This window comes from Bactrocera neohumeralis, chromosome 4 (genome assembly GCF_024586455.1).
Source record: "Bactrocera neohumeralis isolate Rockhampton chromosome 4, APGP_CSIRO_Bneo_wtdbg2-racon-allhic-juicebox.fasta_v2, whole genome shotgun sequence".
NCBI lineage: Eukaryota > Metazoa > Arthropoda > Insecta > Diptera > Tephritidae > Bactrocera > Bactrocera neohumeralis.
In genome coordinates, this window is record NC_065921.1 from 40,147,290 (window position 1) to 40,171,000 (window position 23,711).

A 23,711-nucleotide genomic window follows, 5' to 3' on the forward strand; every position below is an offset into this window, starting at 1 on the left:
TTCAGCGCTTCCGATCTTAGGTGGTTTTCTACTATCTTTTCCATTCTTTTTAGCATGAAGGATGTAAGACTAATACGCCGGAATTGTTTGAACAACGAATAGTCTCTCCTACCTACCTTGGGGATGAAGATTATCTTCGCAATTCTCCCTGGCTCTGGGATATACGACATCGCCAGGCTATCTCTAATCAGCCCTAACAGGTGTGGTAAGAGAACTTGCATACTTTACTGCAAAAGAGCGGGAAAGATGCCATCTGCTCCTGGTGACCTATAGTTCGAGATCGAGGCCAGTGACCACCTGATTGAGTCTGCAGTGAACAAATTCCTTGCAGTCAGCCAGTCCAGGCGATCTGGCCTGCTTGCGACCGATGGTGGAGTTTGTTCAGCCTGAACCGTCTCCGGAAAGTGCGCTTTGCCCTCTCCTCTGTACTAGTCGTATAGGAACCGTCCCGTCTTTTGATGGGTAATACCGTGTCCGTCTTGCCTCTTGACAACGCCTTGTGCAGTCTAGCTACCTCTGGGGTCGAGGAGACGCTGTCACAGAATTTCCTAAAGCTATTTGACTTCGCGAACCTAATCTCCTTGTTATAGGTTGTTAGGTGTTGCCTATACGTATTCCTCCCAGTTTTCCGTGCGCTTGGCTTTCTTGAACAGCCTGCGCACCATTTGTCTAAGTGCCGAGAGTTTGTTAGACCACCAGGGACAGGTTTGTTTCCTGGTGGCCACCTTTAGTGGAAAAACACAACGATTGGCGTCCATTATAGACTGGTTTATAGCAGTCAGCCTGCTCTCCAGTCCAGTTACAGTGGATCTACTATCTGCCTGTCTCACTCTGCTTATATTTTGCCTTAGAATTTCATTGAAAATCTTCCAGTTCGTATTTCTGGGGATACGTGTCGGAGGTTGGTCCCGACTTCTACCTTCAGAGCAAATCGAATGATTCTGTGATCACACATTGAGGGCTCTTTCGACACTCGCCACTGCGAGATTAAACCGGTCATGTTTTCATTGCTTAAGGTAATATCAAGGACCTCCCTTTGAGCACTGGTTACTAATGTGGGTTCACAGCCCACATTCTCGATGCTTATATTACTTCTAATTATAAATTCAAGTTTCTATATCTAGGCTATACAACCTATCGAGAAGCGAGTATTCACATGGCTTTAAAGGAAGCTTTGCAGACACACTCAAATTTATCAGAAATTAAGCATGAATTACAATCATATTTGGTATCTTGTTAACTCAGTTTGTTTAGTTTATGATATATTTGTATTAAAATATATATGGAAATATTAATTACCGACAAATTATTGTTATTTATTGGTTTACTTAAAGCTACATGAAGTATTTATTCTTACTTTATTTTTTGAGATATATTCTTTTAAGGAAAAGTCAACTTAGTGGGTCGAAGTCATTATAGTTGAATCATAAAGGCAAGGTATAGATTTCATTTACGTTCAGCTTTCCATGAAAATTATTTTTATTCAAATATTTTGTTTGCTAAGGGAAGGAATTAATGAGAATATTTTAGATATTTTTCCACGCAATCTTTTAAGATAAAACTAAATTATTTATCATATTTTCCAATAATCATATGTGGTATGAAAACTACTATTTTACCGGTTTCGTCCCCAAGGCGCATTTCTCTTCTTCTTTATTGGCATCGACATCGCTTATTTGGTAATATCCGAGTTTAAAACAGCGCGCCAATCGTTCCTTCTTTTCGCTGCTTGACGTACTGGCCAATTGGGGATTCCAACCACGTCCTTCTCCACCTGGTCTTTCCAACGGAGTGGAGGTCTTGGTATTGCTCAACGTCGGTTTACACAGCCGTATTTAGTTTTGCGGGTATGGAGTATGGAGTCATGTGGAGAAGTTCATGCAAGTGAGGAAAGTTCTCTGAGCGTCATTCACTTGGGAGTGGCCAGAAACGATTATTTTACATATGGCTCAAGCAGCTCACGACTTCCGGTCTTAGACCAAGTGTCCTCTGGGTAGCCAAAGAACGTCGGCTTAAAGGCGAACCGTTCTTACCCAGGGTTGTGCGCTGAGTTTGGCACCCTCATAAAAAACGCCCCCAATGAAAAAAGGAAACAACAGTCTCGGACGAGAGAACCCCAAACCGCACTATTAATAGAAAAAATTGTCCTTAAAATTTCATTAATATACGATTATGATGACCGATATTTTCAGTATAAAATTAAAGGGAAGTTTAAAAGCCGTTATGTCAAATAGAAGGGGACTAGAGGATTGAGCACATTATTATCATAATCAGATATTTTCTGCATTTTATTGATATATCTCTAAAGTGAAAAATTGTTATGATTTCAACGTTTTTAAACTTTATAGTAGCCATATACAAGACACTTCTTGTACTAGCATTTATTGCGATACCGTCATGGGTGTTTCGTTTATATATGGTGAGGGAACAGGCTACAAGAAATTTAGAATGGCGTTATATGTGAGTTGGCGTGGTTATTGATAGATTACGCTCATATACAGCCTCCGAAGATTGACAAAGAACAATTTTATCAATCAACTCAAGTTATCAAATAAATATATCTTAATTAGTCTTTGGTGTTAAAAACAAGTTTATTTTACTATGCATATCATGTTGCTAAAGTATAAAAATAAATTAATATTTTGTGTTTGAGGTTACAGAGAGTGGTAAGAAATTTATTGTTTTCAGTGATAACATCAAATCAAAAAGAAAGCTCTTTCAAAAGATCATTGATAGATACGTTCCTTAAGGACTGAAGTCATACTCGTATGTACCAAATTTCAACATTCTAAGCCAACTAATTCTGGTTTTTAAGGGATTGCCTATAATGTGAGTAAGTGGTAGAAAGCTCAGACTCAGCTCATAGTACCTCTAATGCTACTTTATCACCAAGGACACTGATCACACACGATATCCCAGAAATGGACTTATTACCTTAGCTAAAAAACAGGTCAACAATTTTTCTTGCACATAAGTAAATATATGAATGTGTGAAAGCTCGATTACAAATAAAAAATTAATGAATTGGTTTTCGCGTCCATATAATGTCGGTCTTCGCGCGCTCTCTGGAAAAGTCTGGAACTTGCACCGAAAATATCACATCTCATCAAGTCCGAAGATTTCATTGATATAATAATAGACTACAAAATATTTTAAACTATGGCAAAGTTATTGGTCAAGATTTCGAAGCTTTCAAATACAAAGTTTTCGTACAAGAGTGATATGGTTTCTTTAAAAAATCATCATGACTGCTTTTACAAGAACGAATTCGATGAAACCCATTTTCGAGTACTTTTTCCACTATATCAAGTAGTATGTCATGAATAGCACGTTCACAATTTACTTCTAAAGCTTGAAGAGAGTCTGGTTTATTGCTAAAGACCAATGACTTCAAATGACCCCACAGGAAGTAGTCTAACGGTGTTAAACCACAACTTTTCGGAAGTCTTTCAATGTAACAATTTCTTGAATTAATCCAATCTCCAAACTTTTCTCGCAATAATTCGGTTGATGCACGTGTTGGAACCGGTTTTGGTCGAGATTCTCCAATTGCGGCCATAAAAAGTTGGTTATCATCAGTCATTATCCAAAGAATTCCGGATTCCACCATACCAAAAACCACACCAAATTGTCAGTTTAGGTGAATGTAATGGTTGATCCTGATTAAGTTTTGGATTTTCTTTGAACTAGAAACCGCATCAGTACGATAAAGCTGAGTCTCATCGTAGAAGATAATTTTCTTAATAAATTGTTATTGTTTTCAAATTGTTCCAAGGCCATATATTCATCAAATTCATCACGTTTACGGTGGTCCTGTGGCTTCAGTTCTTGATTGAGATTATTTTTATTCGGATACAAGTCTAAATCCTTTCTCAAAATTCGCCCGTTTCAATTCTGGAGAACGTTTAGGAATCGAAAAATTGCGCTCTTTGTCTTATTGACACATGAACTTTATGTAAAGAAATTGTAGGGTGGAAATTTTCAACAATTCGGCGAATAGCGAGTACATGTGGACGATTATTATCATATAATGATTTTGCCAAAGTTGCAATTGGAGAAGGATTAGTTTGATAATAAAAATTAAAAATTTTAAAACTTTGTTCTTGCGTATGTCTTTCCACTGAATATATATTTTAAAATGTCTATTGTAAAAGCGAATCCAAATTGGTTGTTTTATTAAAAGATTTTAATAAAGTGTTTTTGTGTTAAAAAAGCAAATTCAGAAATATTTTTTTATTCTTATACATATTTTAGAGTAAAAAGCAGTAAAAATAAGATATATACAACCCGTGCGCAAAAATGCTATAGACCGTTGTAATCAAAGCATGTACTCACCTCAAAGATTTCCTTCTAGTTCAGAATTAGCTTGAAATTAGTTCATAACACAAAATAATTCCAACAGCATTAGTAATGATTTGAATGTCTGTTTATTCTCATACTGAATTGTGTACATTAAATGCGCTTATCTACAAATAGTTATGTATGTATTTTCTTCATTTCTTTTTTATTTCAATATAGTTACAATGCGGCAGATGTACAGTGGGCAGCAAACGTATTAAACCAAATTGTATAATATTATATGTTCTGTGTAATAAAATAAATTAATCTCTAAATATTTGCGTAAACGCATTAAATAAAAGAGGGAGCAATAATACAAAGCAATGTAAAAATTCATAAGGTTTATTTCTGAAGAATTTTAGTACAATATTTTCCGTGTAGTAGTATGGTAGGATCAATATTATTTTGCAGCTTCTAACATTTTGAAGTATTTATACATAATCCTAGTTGTTAAACACTCGATAGGGTAGATCGAAATGATATAAGTTTGATTTCGAATGAACGATCATAGAAAGAGCGATTACGAGCAGGTTCATTAAAAAATTGGAAGATCATACTAATTAGATTTGTCAAGATTGTTAATATTTTCCAAGCATAAATGTATGAAAGACAGTGAGTAAGATACCTATACCTACATACGTTCACTGGTTGAGCACGATCACCGTCTTTCATACCTTTTAAGAATTTCGAAGTAAACCTTTTAAAATTTACACTCCAAATAAACTAAGAAAATACAACGAGGTATAACATAAATATAGTACCATATAGCATAACGGCAAAAAAATCTTTCGACACATATAGTTGTCTCTGAAATAAGCTTTCACTTGGTTATAGTTCAAGTCTTAATAATGAAGAATGCTGGCTATGTTGCACGTATTGTTGCAAGTTCTTGCTTGCATTACTACTTCGTTGGAGACTAATCAGAGACTAATATTTCATTTATATATTCAAGAATATAGGTTAGGTTAATCAGGCCAATGAGCTACCCATAGACTAGTTTTGCTCCTTTACGATACCGGATGCAGTTCAGTTGTCAGGTCCAAGAGAAGTAGTTATCCTTCAGGATGCCTGCACTTGAAGCAAATTCTAACAGGCTCTGCGGCCTCACTATCGATACTTCCTCCAGTGTTTCATATTGTGGGGTCCCCAGATGCTTAATGCGTAGTCTTGCCAATGCGGGAAAAGTGCACAAGAGCTGTTCCATTGTTTGCCTGGTGCCTTGCTCTAGACATTTCCGGCAGTCTTCTCGATATGTCAGCAAAAATATAAGTTAATAACCGATATTATATAAGCAATTAATGTCTATTTCAACTGGTCAATAATTATGAATCCATATTATAGACTCATAGGAGAGCTAGAGCACTTTAGAAACTTAGTGAAGAAAGTACGCTTACTCTATTTAAGCAATGGGTATGTTTCGTTTTGTTTGGGAAAACTATAGCGCTTTGGATTCAGGTTGTAGTTTGTTCGATTCACTACTTTTTATCCTTTGGTGTGTCGGAGTCTCTTATATGAAGATGTTCTGAGGTGAATTTGTGGGTTTGTAGATATATTACAAAATTAGTTGTATATAATAATTAAAACGCTTGTTTTTGATGAAAAATATATATAAGAAATGGTTTGCGTTGAACATTTTGGAATTTAGTTTAAACTAAATTTATGCTTTCAGGCATTATTCGCTGACTGACAGATATATAGATAGATAGGTGATTCTAACTTCAAAAGCGGATGTATACTGTTCCATCTCAATATTTTCATTCCAACTAAGTGACAGCTATTATTTTTTTCGAAATAAATTTGCTTTATTATTTTGTGCCTTTTTTCGAAAAAGAAATCCTTATTAACTTAAAAACATTCAAACAAATGAAAATAAACTTGTGCCCACTGTATTAACGTTTTCATTTCTAATTGCCATATTTGACTGCCTCGGCAGTTTCGGTGAACATTTGTAGTGTCTTATTTTTGTATGTTTAATTTTCATGGAATTTTAATAAGGATTCTACATTTAATAGAATTTATAATAATTTTATCTTGGATTTCTTGCTTATTATCAATATTTTTGTTGCGCTCGCATCTTGTCGCATTTGCCTTTTATTCACAAATTATCTTAGTCGGTTTTTGTGTCTTCAATTTTTAAGCTTATTTCTGATATTTTTTAAACTATTTATTATTTATTCATTTATTTATTTTCTACATATATTTTTAACTATAGTTTCACTACGTCATTCATTTGCTTATTATATTTAAATTCATTAACATCTAAATATAATAAATTTTCTCTTGCGCCAGTTCGCTTAAACCCAACTCTCGCGCTCGCCCGTTATGTTCCATTAAGCGTTCATTCTTAATTTATATATGTATATAACTGTATTTTTTATGAACTCTCACTTAGGTTTTTAATTGATTTCAACGGATAAGCGTAAATGCGTAACAAAACCTTAATTTAATTAATTACAATTAATGGCAATACTAATTTATGTGTGTTGATGTTTATTTATTTTTGTTAGTTTTTTCCTTGGGTTTTGCTTTTATTTTTTGCTCTCCTTCCTTTTCCATGAAAATGTACAAAGTTTCGCGCCGCAAACTGAGCAGGGTAAATGCTTTTTACATACAAAAAATATTACAACTAAATTTTTATGATATTTGAATTACAAAATTAATACTAAATTTAATCGTAATTACACATACATATACATATCATTAATCAATTTAATTTACACACATGCCCTCGCATATGATATTTTTGTTTTGTAATTTGTAATCTAATAACGAAATATGCCTCACACATAGTAATTTACAGTTATATTAATTTAAAGTATTTTTTTATTGTGTCAATATTCTAACGCTATTTACAGTTTTTTACTCGCAACAATTTAATGCTCGCTTCGCTTTCATTATTTTGTTGTATATTTATTTATTTGCTTTTAATTGTTTTCTTACTTTTTTATTGGAACATTAATAAATAATACATATGTATTTAAATTGTGCTAAAATTTATAGTTTACTGCTATTTTAAGATAGTTTTTCCATATTTTTCTGCATTTTTTTGTTAGATCTAAATTGAAAATATCTTAAATAGGATTATTTATAATTTATTCGTTATGTTTAATTTAAGTCTTAGGTTAAAAAAATGCGCCTGAAATGGAGAAAAGATTAGCTGGGATTAATGATATGAGCTTTAACTGCAATTTAAATACATTTTATATTATTTTAATTTGTTTAGTTAATTTGTTTAATAAACTTTTTGAGCAATTGGTAAAAACTTAAATAAGACAAGAATTTAATTGGGAATATATTGCTTTATTTTTATAAATTTAGTTAAGTGTGTACTAGGGGTGAAAATACTTGATCTTTTTGAGTTGAATGGCGTCAGTAAAGTTCTGTGAGTGTGCGTTTTACGCAATTATAGGTAATGTTCCCTTATGGTTTACCTTAAAATATGAAGAAATCAAGCCGTTTTATTAACTTTCCCGGTGTTAGGAATATTTAAGGAAAACTAGCGCAAAATTTTATAAACCTTTTATCAAGTTTGAAACCTACTGTATCTTACCGCAATTATAGCAATGTCTTTTGAGTAGTGAGCTGTGAAAGCTCGTTTATGTTTTGGCATAATGTTGACTTCTTCTTTTGATTCCTTGAAGAACAAGGTAAAACAGAATAATACGTAATGAAATAGAGATTTTCAGAGTGGTCAAAATATCCCAATATTTCATTTAATTTAAAAATGCGAAAATGTACATCTTCGATTTTGGTCTAAAAAAGTTGAGTTTTCAATCGAAGTCCTGTTCAAAACCCATTTTATAGTAGTAGTAAATAGATAGGCAAGAGGAACTTCTCCTTTCGTTTCGAATAAATACCATCATTTCAGGATTACTACATATAAACCAAAGGAAATAGGAACCATTTTGAGTTGACCAACTAAAATATGTAGACGTATATTTATAAGGACTATAGCTCGTGGTTCTTTCGAAGCATTAAAATGGTAAATTTCCACAGACATATTTGATAAATTATTGAGTTTTAAAGAGCGTATATTATGTATACCTATATAGTATATTAGCTCAAATTTATAATGTAAAAAGCTTTAAACAGTTATTTATGTTCGCCAATTGAGATCATCGGTGTTGAATATACAACATTATATTATACAATATCTCAGAGGTATAAATTTAAAACCATCTGCCATGTAAAAATACATATTTCATATTTATTGTTTTAGAGAAATACGAAATTCAAATTCCCTTTAGTTCTACAAATCACAAAAATTTATTGTCAAAACTTGCTTTCATAGAAAATATTAAGGACCGAGGAGTCATTACTCTGAAGATCTTATACTAAGTTTGGCAGGAAGGTTGTAACACTCAGAAGGGGACGTCACAAATCCTTTGAAGTATTCATATTAATGATCATGTTCATTTGTCTGTATGTATCTACGTATGTATGATATATAATATTTTGCAAACCTCCGTTTCGACCCAGGAAGCCGCTTATTTGTCGGAGCAAAAATAACACTGTAACACAAACTGACCGATCCAATTGATGATAAAGATTTTTTTTCACATGGAAACTATATGGCAGTATAAGAAATAGGAAGCTCTCATATAAAACCCACATCGAAGAAATAGCAAAGAAGGCATCGGTTGTCCTGCATTGTTAGGAGCCATTGGCAAGAGCTGGGAATTTTCACGAACTTCTACGAAACTTTTTTTATGGGGCAAAACGCTGGACACGAATACATTCAAGAAAAATCGAGGAGTGTTCAACGGGATGCTGTTATCAGTATTTGTGATGCACTACAAGCCACATAACTAAGACGCTAAAGCTGCCCTCAGACTCAAAGAATCTGGGTACTAAGATGGCTGCTTGCTTGGGCAATCTGGAATCTTCGCAGTAACACACTTTAATTTCATTCGAAAATACTTGGATTTCCACATATCGAAGGAAGCATGGGAGAGAAGGTGACACAGACCAAGGACCACAAAGCTATATGGTGACGGGAGGAGTTCTAGCAGGCTCAGTCCTGGGTCCAATTTTGTGAAATATCTTATATGATGGAGTGCTGCGCCTCCAATTACCCAAATAATTGGACACCCGGATGACATCGCGGTGACTGTGGTAGCGAAAGAAATTCATCAAATAGATCGTCTGTGCAATCATGAAGCGACAAAAATCGAAGAATGGCTTATGGTAACAAAGTATCAATCAGTTGACCAAAAGACGGAAGCAGTATTAATCACAAGCAGGAAGAAACTAGATGTCGCCACGTTCAATATTGACAGATATATCATTACGACACAGCAATATTTTAGATATCTAGGAAAGATGATAAACTCGAGGTTAAGTTACAAGACGCATATAGACAAAGCCTGTGAAAAATCGTCAAGGGTGACAGCAGCGCTAACGAGGATAGTGGCTAACACTGGTTGACTAAGCCAGAATAGACGAGTCCATATGGCCAAAGCAAGTCAGTCCATACCTACGTATGCTGCCCACTACATATATGGGGGACAGCGTTGCACCAGAAAACCTACGCAGAAATGGCGAAATCAGGGCTGGTGGAGGAGTACAGTTTCAGGAACTTACAGTTCCAGTTGTAGGCTTTCAGGCAGCGTCTTCCTAGCGAATTAGGCTGCCATAAAGGTAGTAGTAGCTCTACTACTCCCAAGACTCTTGGTGTAGTAATAGGAGTAGTGGCTATACATTCGCACAGAAGAGTAGCGATATAAGTCTTGAGTTCGCTGACTGTGCGCTCAAGCTTTTGAAGGGTTGCGTAGCCTTTTTATCGCTAGTATCAATTTATTATAGGATTAGACTAATTTGGTCACAGCGGTATCGCAGGAAAATGTAGGGCTACTGCTTACTACGACAGGTACTTCAATCTCACTAACTGTGGAATGGGATTGGGTAGGAGCTCTCCAGGCATCTCGAAGTTCACTACTGGAATGTTGGCCCTCTAATCAGCTCAGCAAGCGTGAATCGCAAGGTCTTCTGGTCCAGAGCAAATTGTAAGGGATCTAGTGAACTCTTTCTATCGGCAAATCACTGTCACTGTCGATCGGGATTCATATGGCAAGATTGAAGATATTACCGCCGGCCAGATGTATTATCTATTTAAAAGAAGATGAGATATCCAATTGTTGCCAGATGAAGAAAAAAATCCTCATACTTGTAGAGATCTAGGGGAAAGAGTGGAAATAGACTCCTAAGCAGATTTGTGATGGGTTCAGAGCGTTTTGGCCGATGGTTCATATCCAACTATAGAAGTTTTTCATCTGGCTTCAGAAAGAACTGTACATAACAATCTAAATGTGATCCTCACTATTCTGGCAAAACAGCCATCAAACCTAACTTAAACTCTTTATTAAAAAGTACACATTTGATTATAATTATTACTTATTTATATTATTATACAGAAAATGATGTCGAAATAGTCTACATATCTGATTTAGACAGTCTTTCAAAAGTTAAGTTTTGATTTACTACTCTATATTTAAACTCACCTTATACCCAGCGTATTCACCAGCACACAAGGGGCCAAAAGATATTTGAATATCGCTGCAATCCGATCGGCCGAGGAAGTCTTTCGTGATATAGCCGCCATATTATCGCCTGCAAAGAGTTGGGCGAAAAAATTACAAACTTGCAAAAGCCAAAAACAACAAAATTAAAACAAAAGCATAAAAAATAATGCACAAAATATAAATGCAAACTACCGCTACAAATTCGAATGCAAATCTGTGAAAAATGAATTAATGCAAATATTTTTCCTTATTTGCCTGCATTTTGGCAACAATCAAAATGGCAACTACCAGCAGCAGATTGCCACCGGAGTAGATTTGCGTAAAATCCCATTTAAATGCAAAAATTGCAACTATGAAAAAGCGTAAAAGTATTAAAACTAGGTAAATGGAAAAAATTCTAGCGCAAATTGGATGATTGTGAAATGCTGACAACAGCTGCTGTCAATATTAGCCAATTATGGTTGCTTATTTCTAAATTATAATTGACTTTTAATGCCTGGCGTGCGTAGTGCTGGAATTTGATAAAGAAGCTTAGATTATGTTCGCATTTGCAAATAGTGTCAAACAGCTTTAAACAGAAAAGCATTCTCTTTCATTTTCAAACAATTTTTTGCATAGCGCTTTTGGACTGAATTTCGGATTAACTTATTTATTAGAAAACCTAAAATGTAGCTCTTTCGGCAGTCAAACAATTTTTATCCAATATATAACCATTTTATAACCAAAACTCAAATTTTGTTTCAATATGACTGACTGCTTTTATATCGTTTTTTCTTCCCCTGTCAACTTATTAAGAGTGATGTTTCGTTTTTTTGCATTAGGTGACGACATACGTATGAATACAGGAACCTTCAAGCCTACTCTTGCCTTAATACGATTTCTCTTTTTGCTCCATTCTTAATTTTCGCTGTGTCATTTTTGTTAACATTCATTTGATTTAATATTTTCAATACACTAAATAATCTCTCACCTTTTGACACGAAAACGTAAATGCTCGCTGGCTCCGTATTGCTGGCTGAGCATGTGTAATTTCCCGAATCAGTGATTTGTGGCTCTCTTATGATGAGGCGACTTTGTGTACGTGGTCCAGGTGTGGTCTCGATTGAAATGTCACGCCTCGTGTCGTAATAGTTAATAAGGCGATCGTTTTTCTGCCAATACACATACTGTGGTGGAGTTGGACTCTGGAAATGAAATAAAAATTTTTCAATTAAACTTTTTATAGCTTTTACTTTTATAAAGCTGTAAGTTGTTTAGTAAGTGTAATTCAGTGTCAAATTAATCAAACAAATGGGCCAATATTTTTTCAGATTTACTTTTGAAGACATTCAATAAGTATCTATTACCGTGACGAGTATTTTTTTAAACGAAGACTAACTGGACAGATTTTTCTTCGCTTCACGAAGATTAGCTCGCTATAACTAGAACAAAGGTTGGTGTAGGAGATATTGCTGCTTTCAGCGAGTCAAATGTATACTTTAATTGGAAAGATTTATTTAGCATAGATAGAATAATGCGATTTAGATTGAAAAGGCTCTGCTTTGTTTGATAACTTGTTGCCATCTTTAAGGTTCTATTAAAGCCCGTGTTTTTATTGGCCAAAAACACTCGGACATAGCCAAAATTTCCTGACCTTCAATCCTGGAATAGCCATCGTTTGCGCCGGTTCACTGCTATTCGACCACCACCCTCTTCACTTGACGTTCTTGTAAGTGATACATTCACTGGTGGGAATTCGGGCACAGCAAGTTTTTGTGCGTTAATTTGGGTGAAACTAATGCATCGAAAGTTTTTGTATTCAGTCTTATTTAAATGGTTCTAAACGGACTACAGGGCAATGGTACCATTACCCGAAAATACTTATACAACACGAGATTCAGAAAAAATCATCGGAAAAACAAGTAAGGAAGGGCTAAGTTCGGGTGATAAAATGATAATCGAGATTTCATTATCCGTCATTTACATATTTTTCAAATACCGTATTTGTGTAAAGTTTTATTCCGCTATCATCATGGTTCCTAATGTATATATTATACAGAGAAGGCATCAGATGGAATTCAAAATAGCGTTATATTGGAAGAAGGCGTGGTTGTCAACCGATTTCACCCATATTTCGTACATGTTATCAGAGTGTTAGGAAAATATGATATACCGAATTTCATTGAAATCGGTCTAGTAGTTTCTGAGATATGGTTTTTGGTCCACAAGTGGGCGACGCCACGCCCATTTTCAATTTAGAAAAAAAGCCTGAATTAATGTGCAGCTTCCTTCTGCCATTTCTTCCGTAAAATTTAGTGTTTCTGACGTTTTTTGTTAGTCGGTTAACGCACAAATTTTTTTAATGATTTTCAACATAACCTCTGTATGGGAGGTGGGCGTGGTTATTATCCGATTTCTTCCATTTTTGAACTGTTTATGGAAATGCCTGAAGGAAACGACTCTGTAGAGTTTGGTTGACATAGCTATAGTAGTTTCCGAGATATGTACAAAAAACTTAGTAGGGGGCGGGGCCACGCCCACTTTTCCAAAAAGATTTCGTCCAAATATGCCTCTCCCTAATGCGATCCTTTCTGCGAAATTTCACTTTAATGTCTTTATTTAAGGCTTAGTTATGACACTTTATAGGTTTTCGGTTTTCGCCACTTTTTTTGTAAATTCTAAATTTTTGGCACCAAATTACATAATGTTCCAGAAATTAGGCTTCACTAATTTCAGTCAAGATAATTGACATGTTGATGGATATATTTACATTCGTCTTAATAGGTGTTTTCAAACAATAACGGAAGTTTTCCGTGTTTGAAATAATATTAATTAATTTGTCTACATTAATGTATTCGCCTACAAAATAGTCCCCTTTCGATATTATACATTTATGTCATCATTTCTTCCAATTGTCGAAACAATAGTGCATATAATCTGAATATTTTAAGGCTTTCGCCCATAGAGAACGTAACAAAATTTACTAAATTACCTGAACAAGAAGCTCCATTACAATTTTCTCAAGATTTGTCCAGTTAAAGAAAATAAAAAACTTCGAAAAATTAAAAAACTCACGTATATCACTGTGCGCATACAAAAAGAAATAAACTTGCAATTTTCAGAGAATATTACAAGAAAACTGTAAATTTTTTGCCAAATACTTGTTCAGTTAGTGATGTAGATTTTATCTACTTTTGTTTGATACCAAAAATTTACTTGTACCTTGAATTTTGATTTTTGAATTAATCTCCAAAATCGACACATTTTACCCCAATGTGCAACGGGCTGAGGCTCTCTTTATTTTTCTCTGCCGAATATGAATGCTGGGACATCTTTATGATGTTATTTTTGGTCATGGTAATACAAACAAATTCCTTGATTAATTTTTTTAACAAAGGAAAGTCGCCAAGCTCATAAAAATACATTTATAGCAGGATTCTGTAACCAGTCTAGTCTCTATTTGAGACATTTTGATGTAAAGTCTCAATTTGTGACTAGTTACTAATCACTAAACAGTCTCTGGCGTTAGTCTCAAAATATTGCCTCAAATTTGAGACCTGATAGTTAGCAGGTCACAAAACTAAAAAGAATTCTTGTCTGCCATTTTGAATATACTGAATAGAGATCATCATAGATATTAATCGATTGTCGTTTTTTTACATTTTGTAAGCAGCTCAAACACGGAAAGGTTAAAAATAAATCAATTTTACATAAATTTCGTAAATATTATGAAACAAAGTCAACATATATTTTCATTTTTATTGATCATATTGACTATGTTATAGAAAATTTAATATTTGTTATCGACATATTTATTTTCATTCAAGTGTAAAAATATCTCTGAATAATGAAATGTAATAGATTTTGGGACTGTCACTTACAGAACAGCAAAATCGTCTTAAGTCTCAAAAATTGTCTCTAACTTAAAATCTCAAATTGAGAGACTTGAGACTGTATCACAGTACAGAATCGCACGGTTAACCTTAACAACTGTTACGGACAAAGTTTCATAGCTTACTTTGTCCGTAACAGTTGTTAAGGCTGACAGTTTTATATGTACATTAGACCGGGTCGATTTACAGGAATCATTCCGAACTATTGATCATTTGTCGGAACTGGTCAGACAATTATATCATATACCCCCCATTTAGCCGATTTTCAGTAATTGTAAGCTTAGATTTATCCAAAACGTGGTAAACTTAACCTAAACATTTGAAAAAGAAACTGCGTTTCCACAATGTTTATGTATCATATACTTTTGGTTATGTGAATTTGTCCAATTATTTACCAAATAAACGTCATTATCGGGAAGCGTTGATTTTTTTCTTTCAGTCAAAGAAATCAACGGTTCAAGCACTTCGAGCACTTCAAAAATGTGTAGTGACTGGTTTCGTTGCTTGAAAGATAACGATAATAACGAACGTCCGCGGGAAGGAAGACCAAAAGCATTCAAAGACGATTCTGTTGTATGACAACACTCGGCTGAACATAGGCTAAAACCTAGCTGGGGACGTTTAAAAGGAGAAGACTTGCCCCACCCGCTATATTCCCCAGATATTGCACCGTTCGATTATTATTTGTTTGACATGTTGTGGCTCAGAAGCAGTTCCACTCACAAGACGACATCGAGAAATACCGTGATTCTTGGGTAGCATTACAAGGTTTACAGTTTTACCGTAATGGTATTCGAGCCTCTTCAGAAAGATGTTAAAAAGTTACTAGTGATGGTCAGTAAGTACTACAGACAATTCATTTTTAGCCATTTCCACAATAAAATTGCATTTTCATAAAAACGCAGCGAGAAGTTGGTTGCGCTGTACTATCAGGTGGTAAGATAAAATAATTTCGACACTTGGACGCCCCGAAACAGTGAAATTTTATTTCTTAAATTTTTGTTTTTTTTTTAATACACCTCGTATATCTTTACGGTTCATTAGTTAAGTCTTCTAAATATTCTCCAGGTTAAGGAGATATGTGGCTCCTTATTATAAAATAAGTAATGTCACTAAAGACTAACTTAAATTTACAGAATATCACTGATGTGGATCGAAAAATAAGTAAAAAACTATATATGAGTCAAAAAGAGCACAAGAAAATATTCCAATAACGCTTTCAGACTATGTGTGTTATGTTATCTATATACATATATACGTCCATAGACTGTCCGAAAACTGAAGTTCCCATAGAAATTTCAAAATTGAAAAATTGTATTTGTCATGAAAGTGCGCACATAGCAAAACAAACCGAACTCCATACTATAAGGCAGACACACATGAAAGCAGAGTCAGTCGCTGCAGCGAACTTGTAAAAACTTCACTTTTTTCCATACCCCCAGTGGGCACCGCGCTGCACTGGACACTGGCCAGTTACAATGGAAACTAAAAAGGGTGTTAAAGCTTTTTTCCTGCGACCAATTCGCATTTGGATTTAAGCGAGTTTCAGTGCTTTGCCGACTAGCTTTGTGGCAGGCTGCGCTCCCATGCAACACTTCAACTCCCGCCACCGCACCACGAGTGACTTAGAGTTTTCACTTTGTATTCGCATTGTGGCGGTTGCTGCGTTGCGTTTGCGTGAGCTGCATGGCAAACAACCAGCCAGCGAGCATATCACTCATTCCATTTATACATATGACGCACATACATATGTATGTATGTATATACATGGAGTGTTCTGTGTTGTTATATGTACATTATGGCGTGTTGCATGCCTCAGCAATTCTTGCAATTCTGGCAAGCGGCATGCTGCACTGTAAGCTCACATACCGCCACGCACAATACAACATACATATATGCCAGCGCCCCGGTGAATCGATGCGCGTGTGTGTGGGTGTGTGCTCGAGTTTGCGAGCATGCGGTTGCATGGGTGTGGCAGGTTGCACAAATTCAATTACCGCACAGTAAAAAGGAAACACAATGTTGTATGCTCACGGAGCGCACCCACAAAACGCCACAAACAATCGCACATTTATATGCAAACCGTTGTCGTATATGTGTGTGTGCGCGTATGTTTGCTCGCCGTCGTGTGCGCATACATGCGTGCGCGTACGTGTCCAGCACCGCTGATGCATTGCGAATTTTCATGTAAGACCTGCACCTTCCTCCGCCGTCCGATTGCCCACCAACCAACTCGCTCATTCAACTGCAGTTTTTTCTTCAATTATACATACTTTTTTTCTTATAATTTTTTTTGCCAGTTTTGGTTGTTTTTGCCCCTTTTCATCTTTTGAGCCACATTGGCGTTTTATCTCTGTTTTTGTAGACAGTTATTTGGCCAGCTATTCCCCCACATCATACAAGCATGAAATAATATGCGCTCTCATACAAGCACGCATTCACACTTATGAGCACATGCTTTATGTGTATGTGTGAGCCATTGATGGAACGTTGCGGCGTTCGCCTTTATTTGCCGACTGCTATTGAAAGCGGGCTTTATGTAATAAAAGATCATGTGGTTTTATCTCACATTTAGTGCATTTTATTAATCTTCTGGAAAAATAAGCTGCCAATTTTTCATTCGTTGCAATTCCGACGTATTTCGATTTTCGATGTAAGCTTTTAAGATAGCTTAGTTTGAAGTTTGAAAGGCAGTGGCAATTGCATGTAGAAACCAACTACAATTAGTGTTTCACATCAAGTGAGTTTTAAAGTAATTTAACCAAGAGAGTGGCTTCACCTCAGAGGATACTCCATTCATTTGTTTTTCATACAAAAGTAAATAAATGAATGTGAAGAGTTGAAGAAGAAGAATAGGTGTTTAGTAAGTTCTTGGAGTATTACAGAAATACACCTTGTTTGTACTAAAGAATGAGTGAAAGTTTTTAAAAAAAAAAGTTACACATGCTTACCTAAAACTCCTTAATTTGTTTAAAGACTGCATCCATACAAAGCTGCCCGAAGTAGCTCCTGCCCTTTTAATTGAAAATATAAACACAGATTTCCAAATACCGAATAAACTTTTAAAGGGTTTACTAGAAATTATTGTAAGTGGGAAAATTTGAAATTTAGTCGCAAGTGTTTATCACTACGAGAAGAGAAGAAGCCAATTGATCGGACGATAAAGCGATTATAATAAAATTAAAAAATCCTCCTACACTAATATGAGTAAGTTAACACAGCAAAAATTGTGACCAAATAGCAAAGTCTGTGCATATACTTTTGTCGGACTGAGAAATGTTAACCTCACATTTAACGACGAGATCTTAAATTAAAAGCGATCTGAAGCCGCTCGAGCTGCCGAAGCGACACCGTTTCGCTCTATGGCCTTTGAAAAGTTTCAAGAAGGTCTACGGTTTTCGAGCCAATTATGTTCAGAGATGCAGTCAATTTCTGGCTCAATACATACCCATTGAGAGGGCAAAATTTCCGCATTTGGGACGAAGAGAAACTTGAAGAGATTCAAGAGCTGCCACTTTTACCCAGAAAAAAAGAACAGTTTGGTTTGGTTTGTGAGACGGTGAGATGAGATGAGATGAGATGAGAACTTAACTGTCAATGGCAAGTTTTATCGTGGCATGATAACTGAATATTTGATGCCGGAAATTGAAACTCGTGATCTCAGCGACATTTGGTTTCAACAAAATGGCGGCATTTCCCATACATATCATCAATCAATGTATTTATTGAGAGAACACTTCGGTAAGCAGATAATTTCATGTTTTGAAACGATCAATTGGCAACCAAGGTCGTGCGATATCACATGGTTTCCTGGGGGAATATGTAAAATCTAAAGTTTGGGGCAAAACATCACGCGTGTCATTCGCCAGTTCGGTCTCGACTAATGGACCACCTGAGATGTGGCCACGGTCAACATTTGAAGGAGTAAATCTTCAAAAAATAAATACCAAATAATGTTATTTGAAATAATGATAAACATTCCTCATTAAATTTGAAGTTTCTGTATTTTGCCTCTAAAAAAGGACAGTATTTTGTTTCAATCACATCAATTTTTTGTTACAGCTACATATTTTTTATCTCGTATTTCATGTCTCATATACGAGCCTTTTTTAAATAACTGTACTAAAAACATCCACAGTTTTTATTATGTGTGTGGAGAATTAACTTTTAAAAATCAGCGTGATAATTTGATGTCTTTAATTAATCAGTGTCATTTTGTTTTTTTTTTTCAGATTTCCTGAGAGGAAGCAATCAATATATACTGGGTATCAAATAAGTTTTGTGAAGCGTGTGTGAAATTGCTATAGGTACGAGTATGCCATTTGCTATATCATTGATTTGGACCCAACCAAAGTATCATATAAATAATTGTTATTTTCGTTTGGCTCAAACCAAGTCCAAATACACTACTGAGAATCCAAACTTGTCTTCGGCTAATGGACATATCCTACATAGTGTCGTGTTTTATAGAGAAATTCCCAAAGTCAGCGAGGCAAAAATTACAGATGGAATATTTGTAGATCTACAAATACATGAAATGATAAAGAATCACAGCTTTGAAGGAAAACCGAATGATAAACAAGACGAGAGGATCCATCTTGGCATTTCCTTAATGGTGAAGTCCTATCAAGAGAAATGAAACACATGATAGCAAATGAAAATTTCTTATACTTAAATTACGATAACTTTCAAAACAATTCAGAAAATAATTGCTGATGACGATGAAATTAAGTTCGTCAATATTATTGTCTAAAGATACAAAAGAAACTTTCTGGGCAAATCGTTCATAAATATTTTGGTTTGTAAAAGGTGGATGTTGCATGATCTAGGAATTTGAAGAAATTTCCCTGTCATTAATAGTAACATTGCATCCACACACACCTTATTCTCAGAATATCGTCGTGTGGGACAAATCTGAGCCAGAGTGGCACCAAGACGAAAAAAGACCTTCTGAATTTCGGTTTTTAAAAACTATCGTTAAAATGTCCATTGTTGCGGATAATTGATAAACCAAATGATTTATAGGAATTGAGGTTAATTGAGTTTTTCAAATTTTCCTTCTAGTAGTTTTTAAAATATCAATGAATTAATGAAATTTGGTTAGTTGTACTTAAAAACAAGATTCACCAGTCTTGTTTATTCAAAACCATTTGCTTTTGACTAAGAAATAGTTTTGAAGCTCTTCTGGGGCCAAGTAAAAATACTATACATCTAGAATTTACTGTTAAATTCGAAACTATGATTTCTTGGACTAAATAGTTTTAACCATGGTTAATAATAACGAATGAAAATATAAAAACAACACTGCGAACCATTCTTTGAGAAGTCGATTTCACGAAACATTTCATATCCTTTTCGTTTAGAAAACATTTCCGAGAATTCTACGAAAATTAATTTCAAACTTTAACCGCGAAATTTGCCACACTTTAGCCAAGCAACTTGAGAGCTGTTTGTGTAAGAGCACTCGTGTGAATAAAGCGGCAACAAACCGCCGAAAATTGAGGCGGTATGCAAAGAGATAAGTGCGCGCGGAATACAAACGCGTACTCACGCTGGTGTGTGTGTATGTAGAGCGGCTTTCGAGCAGACGCAACAGCTAAAAGCCAAAGCGCTTGCAACAAAATATTGTGTACTCGTAATTTCAATAATTTCAGCTGCGTTCGGCACGGCGTACGTAAGCCAGCGCGTTTCTGGCTTGGATTACTTGTCGTAATCGGCGTCGCCGCGGCAATAAAATCAGCAGCAAACGTGGCGTAAAAGACATTGAAAAGGCTGCCTCGGTGTGTGCGGTATTTTTATTGCAACCGTTTTGGCGCTCATGTGCACTGCATGTATATTTGTATTTCATATATATGTATAATATGTATATCTATATATGTGCATGTGTCGTGCTGCTGTGAGGACACTTGGCAGCATGAACTGCGGGCAAATTCACTTCAACTATGCGAAATCGGCACCCACTCTCGACCACATACTAGCATATGCTATATACGAACGTTCCCTGCAGGAAATCATCAGTTCGCGATATGATATAATGGGTTATAATCTATTAAGCGCTGTACTTGTAACTACGTAGTTGATAGAGCACAATTCTTACTCTCCTATTGAACTTCTTCTTCTTAATTGGCGTAGACACCGCTTACGCGATAATAGCCGAGTTAACAACAGCGCGCCAGTCGTTTCTTCTTTTTGCTACGTGGCGCCAATTGGATATTCCAAGCGAAACCAGGTCCTTCTCCACTTAGTCCTTTCAACGGAGTGGAGGTCTTCCTTTTCCTCTGCTTCCCCCGGCGGGTACAGCGTCGAATACTTTCAGAGCTGGAGTGTTTTCGTCCATTCGGACAACATGACCTAGCCAGCGTAGCCGGTGTCTTTTAATTCGCTGAACTATGGCAATGTCGTCGTATATCTCGTACAGCTCATCGTTCCATCGAATGCGGTATTCGCCGTGGCCAATGCGCAAAGGACCATAAATCTTTCGCAGGACTTTTCTCTCGAAAACTCGCAACGTCGACTCATCAGTTGTTGTCCAGGCCTCTGCACCATATAGCAGGACGGGAATTATGAGCGACTTATAGAGTTTGGCTTTTGTTCGTCGAGAGAGGACTTTACTTTTCAATTGCCTACTCAGTCCGAAGTAGCACCTGTTGGCAAGAGCAATCCTGCGTTGGATTTCCAGGCTGACATTGTTGGTGGTGTTAATACTGGTTCCTAAATAGACGAAATTATCTGCAACTTCAAAGTTATGACTGTCAACAGTGACGTGATAGCCAAGTCGCGAGTGCGACGACTGTTTGTTTGATGACAGGAGATATTTCGTCTTGCCCTCGTTCACTGCCAGACCCATTTGTTTTGCTTCCTTGTCCAGTCTGGAGAAAGCAGAACTAACGGCGCGGGTGTTAAGGCCGATGATATCAATATCATCAGCATACGCCAGCAGCTGTACACTCTTATAAAAGATGGTACCTTCTCTACTAAGTTCTGCAGCGCGAACTATTTTCTCCAGAAGCAGGTTGAAAAAGTCACACGATAGGGAATCGCCTTGTCTGAAACCTCGTTTGGTATCGAACGGCTCGGAGAGGTCCTTCCCGATTCTGACGGAGCTCTTCGTGTTGCTCAACGTCAGTTTACACAGCCGTATTAGTTTTGCGGGGATACAAAATTCAGACATCGCGGCATAGAGGCAGTTCCTTTTCGTGCTGTCGAAAGCAGCTTTGAAATCGACGAAGAGGTGGTGTGTGTCGATTCTCCTTTCACGGGCCTTTTCCAAGATTTGGCGCATGGTGAATATCTGGTCGGTTGTTGATTTTCCAGGTCTAAAACCACACTGATAAGGTCCAATCAGTTTGTTGACGGTGGGCTTTAATCTTTCACACAATACGCTCGATAGAACCTTATATGCGATGTTGAGGAGGCTAATCCCACTCTAGTTGGCGCAGATTGTGGGGTTTCCTTTTTTATGGATTGGGCATAGCACACTTAAGTTCCAATCGTTGGGCATGCTTTCATCCGACCATATTTTGCAAAGAAGCTGATGCATGCTCCTTATCCGTTCTTCGCCGCCGTGTTTGAATAGCTCGGCCGGTAATCCATCGGCCCCCGCCGCTTTGTTGTTCTTCAGGCGGGTAATTGCTATTCGAACTTCTTCATGGTCGGGCAATGGGACGTCTGCTCCATCGTCATCGATTGGGGAATCGGGTTCGCCTTCTCCTGGCGTTGTGCATTCTCTGCCATTCAGCAGGCTGGAGAAGTGTTCCCTCCATAATTTAAGTATGCTCTGGGCATCGGTCACTAGATCACCTTTGGGGGTTCTACAAGAGTATGCTCCGGTCTTGAAACCTTCTGTAAGCCGCCGCATTTTTTCGTAGAATTTTCGAGCATTACCCCTGTCGGCCAGCTTATCAAGCTCTTTATACTCACACATTTCGGCCTCTTTCTTTTTCTGTCTGCAGATGCGTCTCGCTTCCCTCTTCAATTCTCGGTATCTATCCCATCCCGCACGTGTTGTGGTCGATCCTCGTCGTACCAGTTGTTCTTTTGCACTTTCCGAAAACCAAGGGTTTCGGATGCAGCTGTACGTAAGGAGTTTGAAATGCCGTCCCACAGTTGTCGTTTTTCATTGGGGTAGGCTTTTTACGTGGCGGGTCCCAAACCCAGCGCACAACCCTATGCAGGGGATGTTTCGCCTTCTCACTTTAGCTCACCTTCGAACGGATGTTCTTAGGCTACCCAGAGGATACTTGGTCAAAGACCGGCAGTCGTGAGCTGCTTGAGTCATATGTAAAAGAATCGTTTCTGGCCACTCCCAAGTGAATGGCGATCAGAGAACTTTCCTCTCTTGCGTGAACTTCTACACATGACCCCATCCTCCTATTGAACAGTTACATATATTATAATGTGTAAAAAGAGTTTTTCAATTCATAAATCCCCAAAGAGGAAATATGTTTGTGTATATAAGTTTCAAGGAGCTGGAAGAACTAAAATCGCTCTATGTAGCAAACATATGCGTAACATATATATATATATCTATCTAGGAAACCATTATTAAGAAACTTTTATATGACATGGTACTTCAGTTCGTAATTTCAATCGACATTCTCCCTCTCGACTCTGTGACACTCTGGCAAGACCAAAAAAAAAGTAGCCATAACTCTCTTGCCTTCCTCTTAGGCGTTTCAAGAAAGATCTGGTCAAAGATTGGTTGTTTTGCTAAGCTAAGGTCTACAAAAATGACCTAACCTTGATAAAGCATTCTAGGGGTAATGAGAATTACTAAAAGTGTTAAAAATTGTTTATTGGATTAAGTACATTTAGTTTGAATGGAGATCGAATTCATCCATAAAGTGGTTATGTGTATTTCGAAAAGTCGATGTGTTTTATATATGTATAGAATGAAAACATATTATACATACAAGTATGAGCGGTGACTCTAGTATTTAAGCTCATTACATTTTTCTTTTCATAATTATTGAGTATACTT

The 23,711-nt window shown here is 36.5% G+C and overlaps 1 protein-coding gene across 3 annotated transcripts in view; it reads right to left on the reverse strand.

Annotated features, from left to right (window-relative positions):
- Positions 1-4,408: 4,408 nt before the first annotated feature.
- LOC126756216 (zwei Ig domain protein zig-8) overlaps positions 4,409-23,711 on the reverse strand; it is a 338,607-nt gene continuing 319,304 nt past the window's right edge. For all 3 annotated transcript variants that reach the window (XM_050469112.1, XM_050469111.1, XM_050469109.1), the window contains 3 exons: positions 11,830-12,043; positions 10,839-10,947; positions 4,409-7,474 (listed from right to left, as the gene is read on the reverse strand). In XM_050469112.1, the coding sequence (XP_050325069.1) occupies positions 7,456-7,474; positions 10,839-10,947; positions 11,830-12,043 (342 nt within the window). In that variant the 3' untranslated portion in view covers positions 4,409-7,455. The remainder of the gene's footprint in view (positions 7,475-10,838; positions 10,948-11,829; positions 12,044-23,711) is intronic.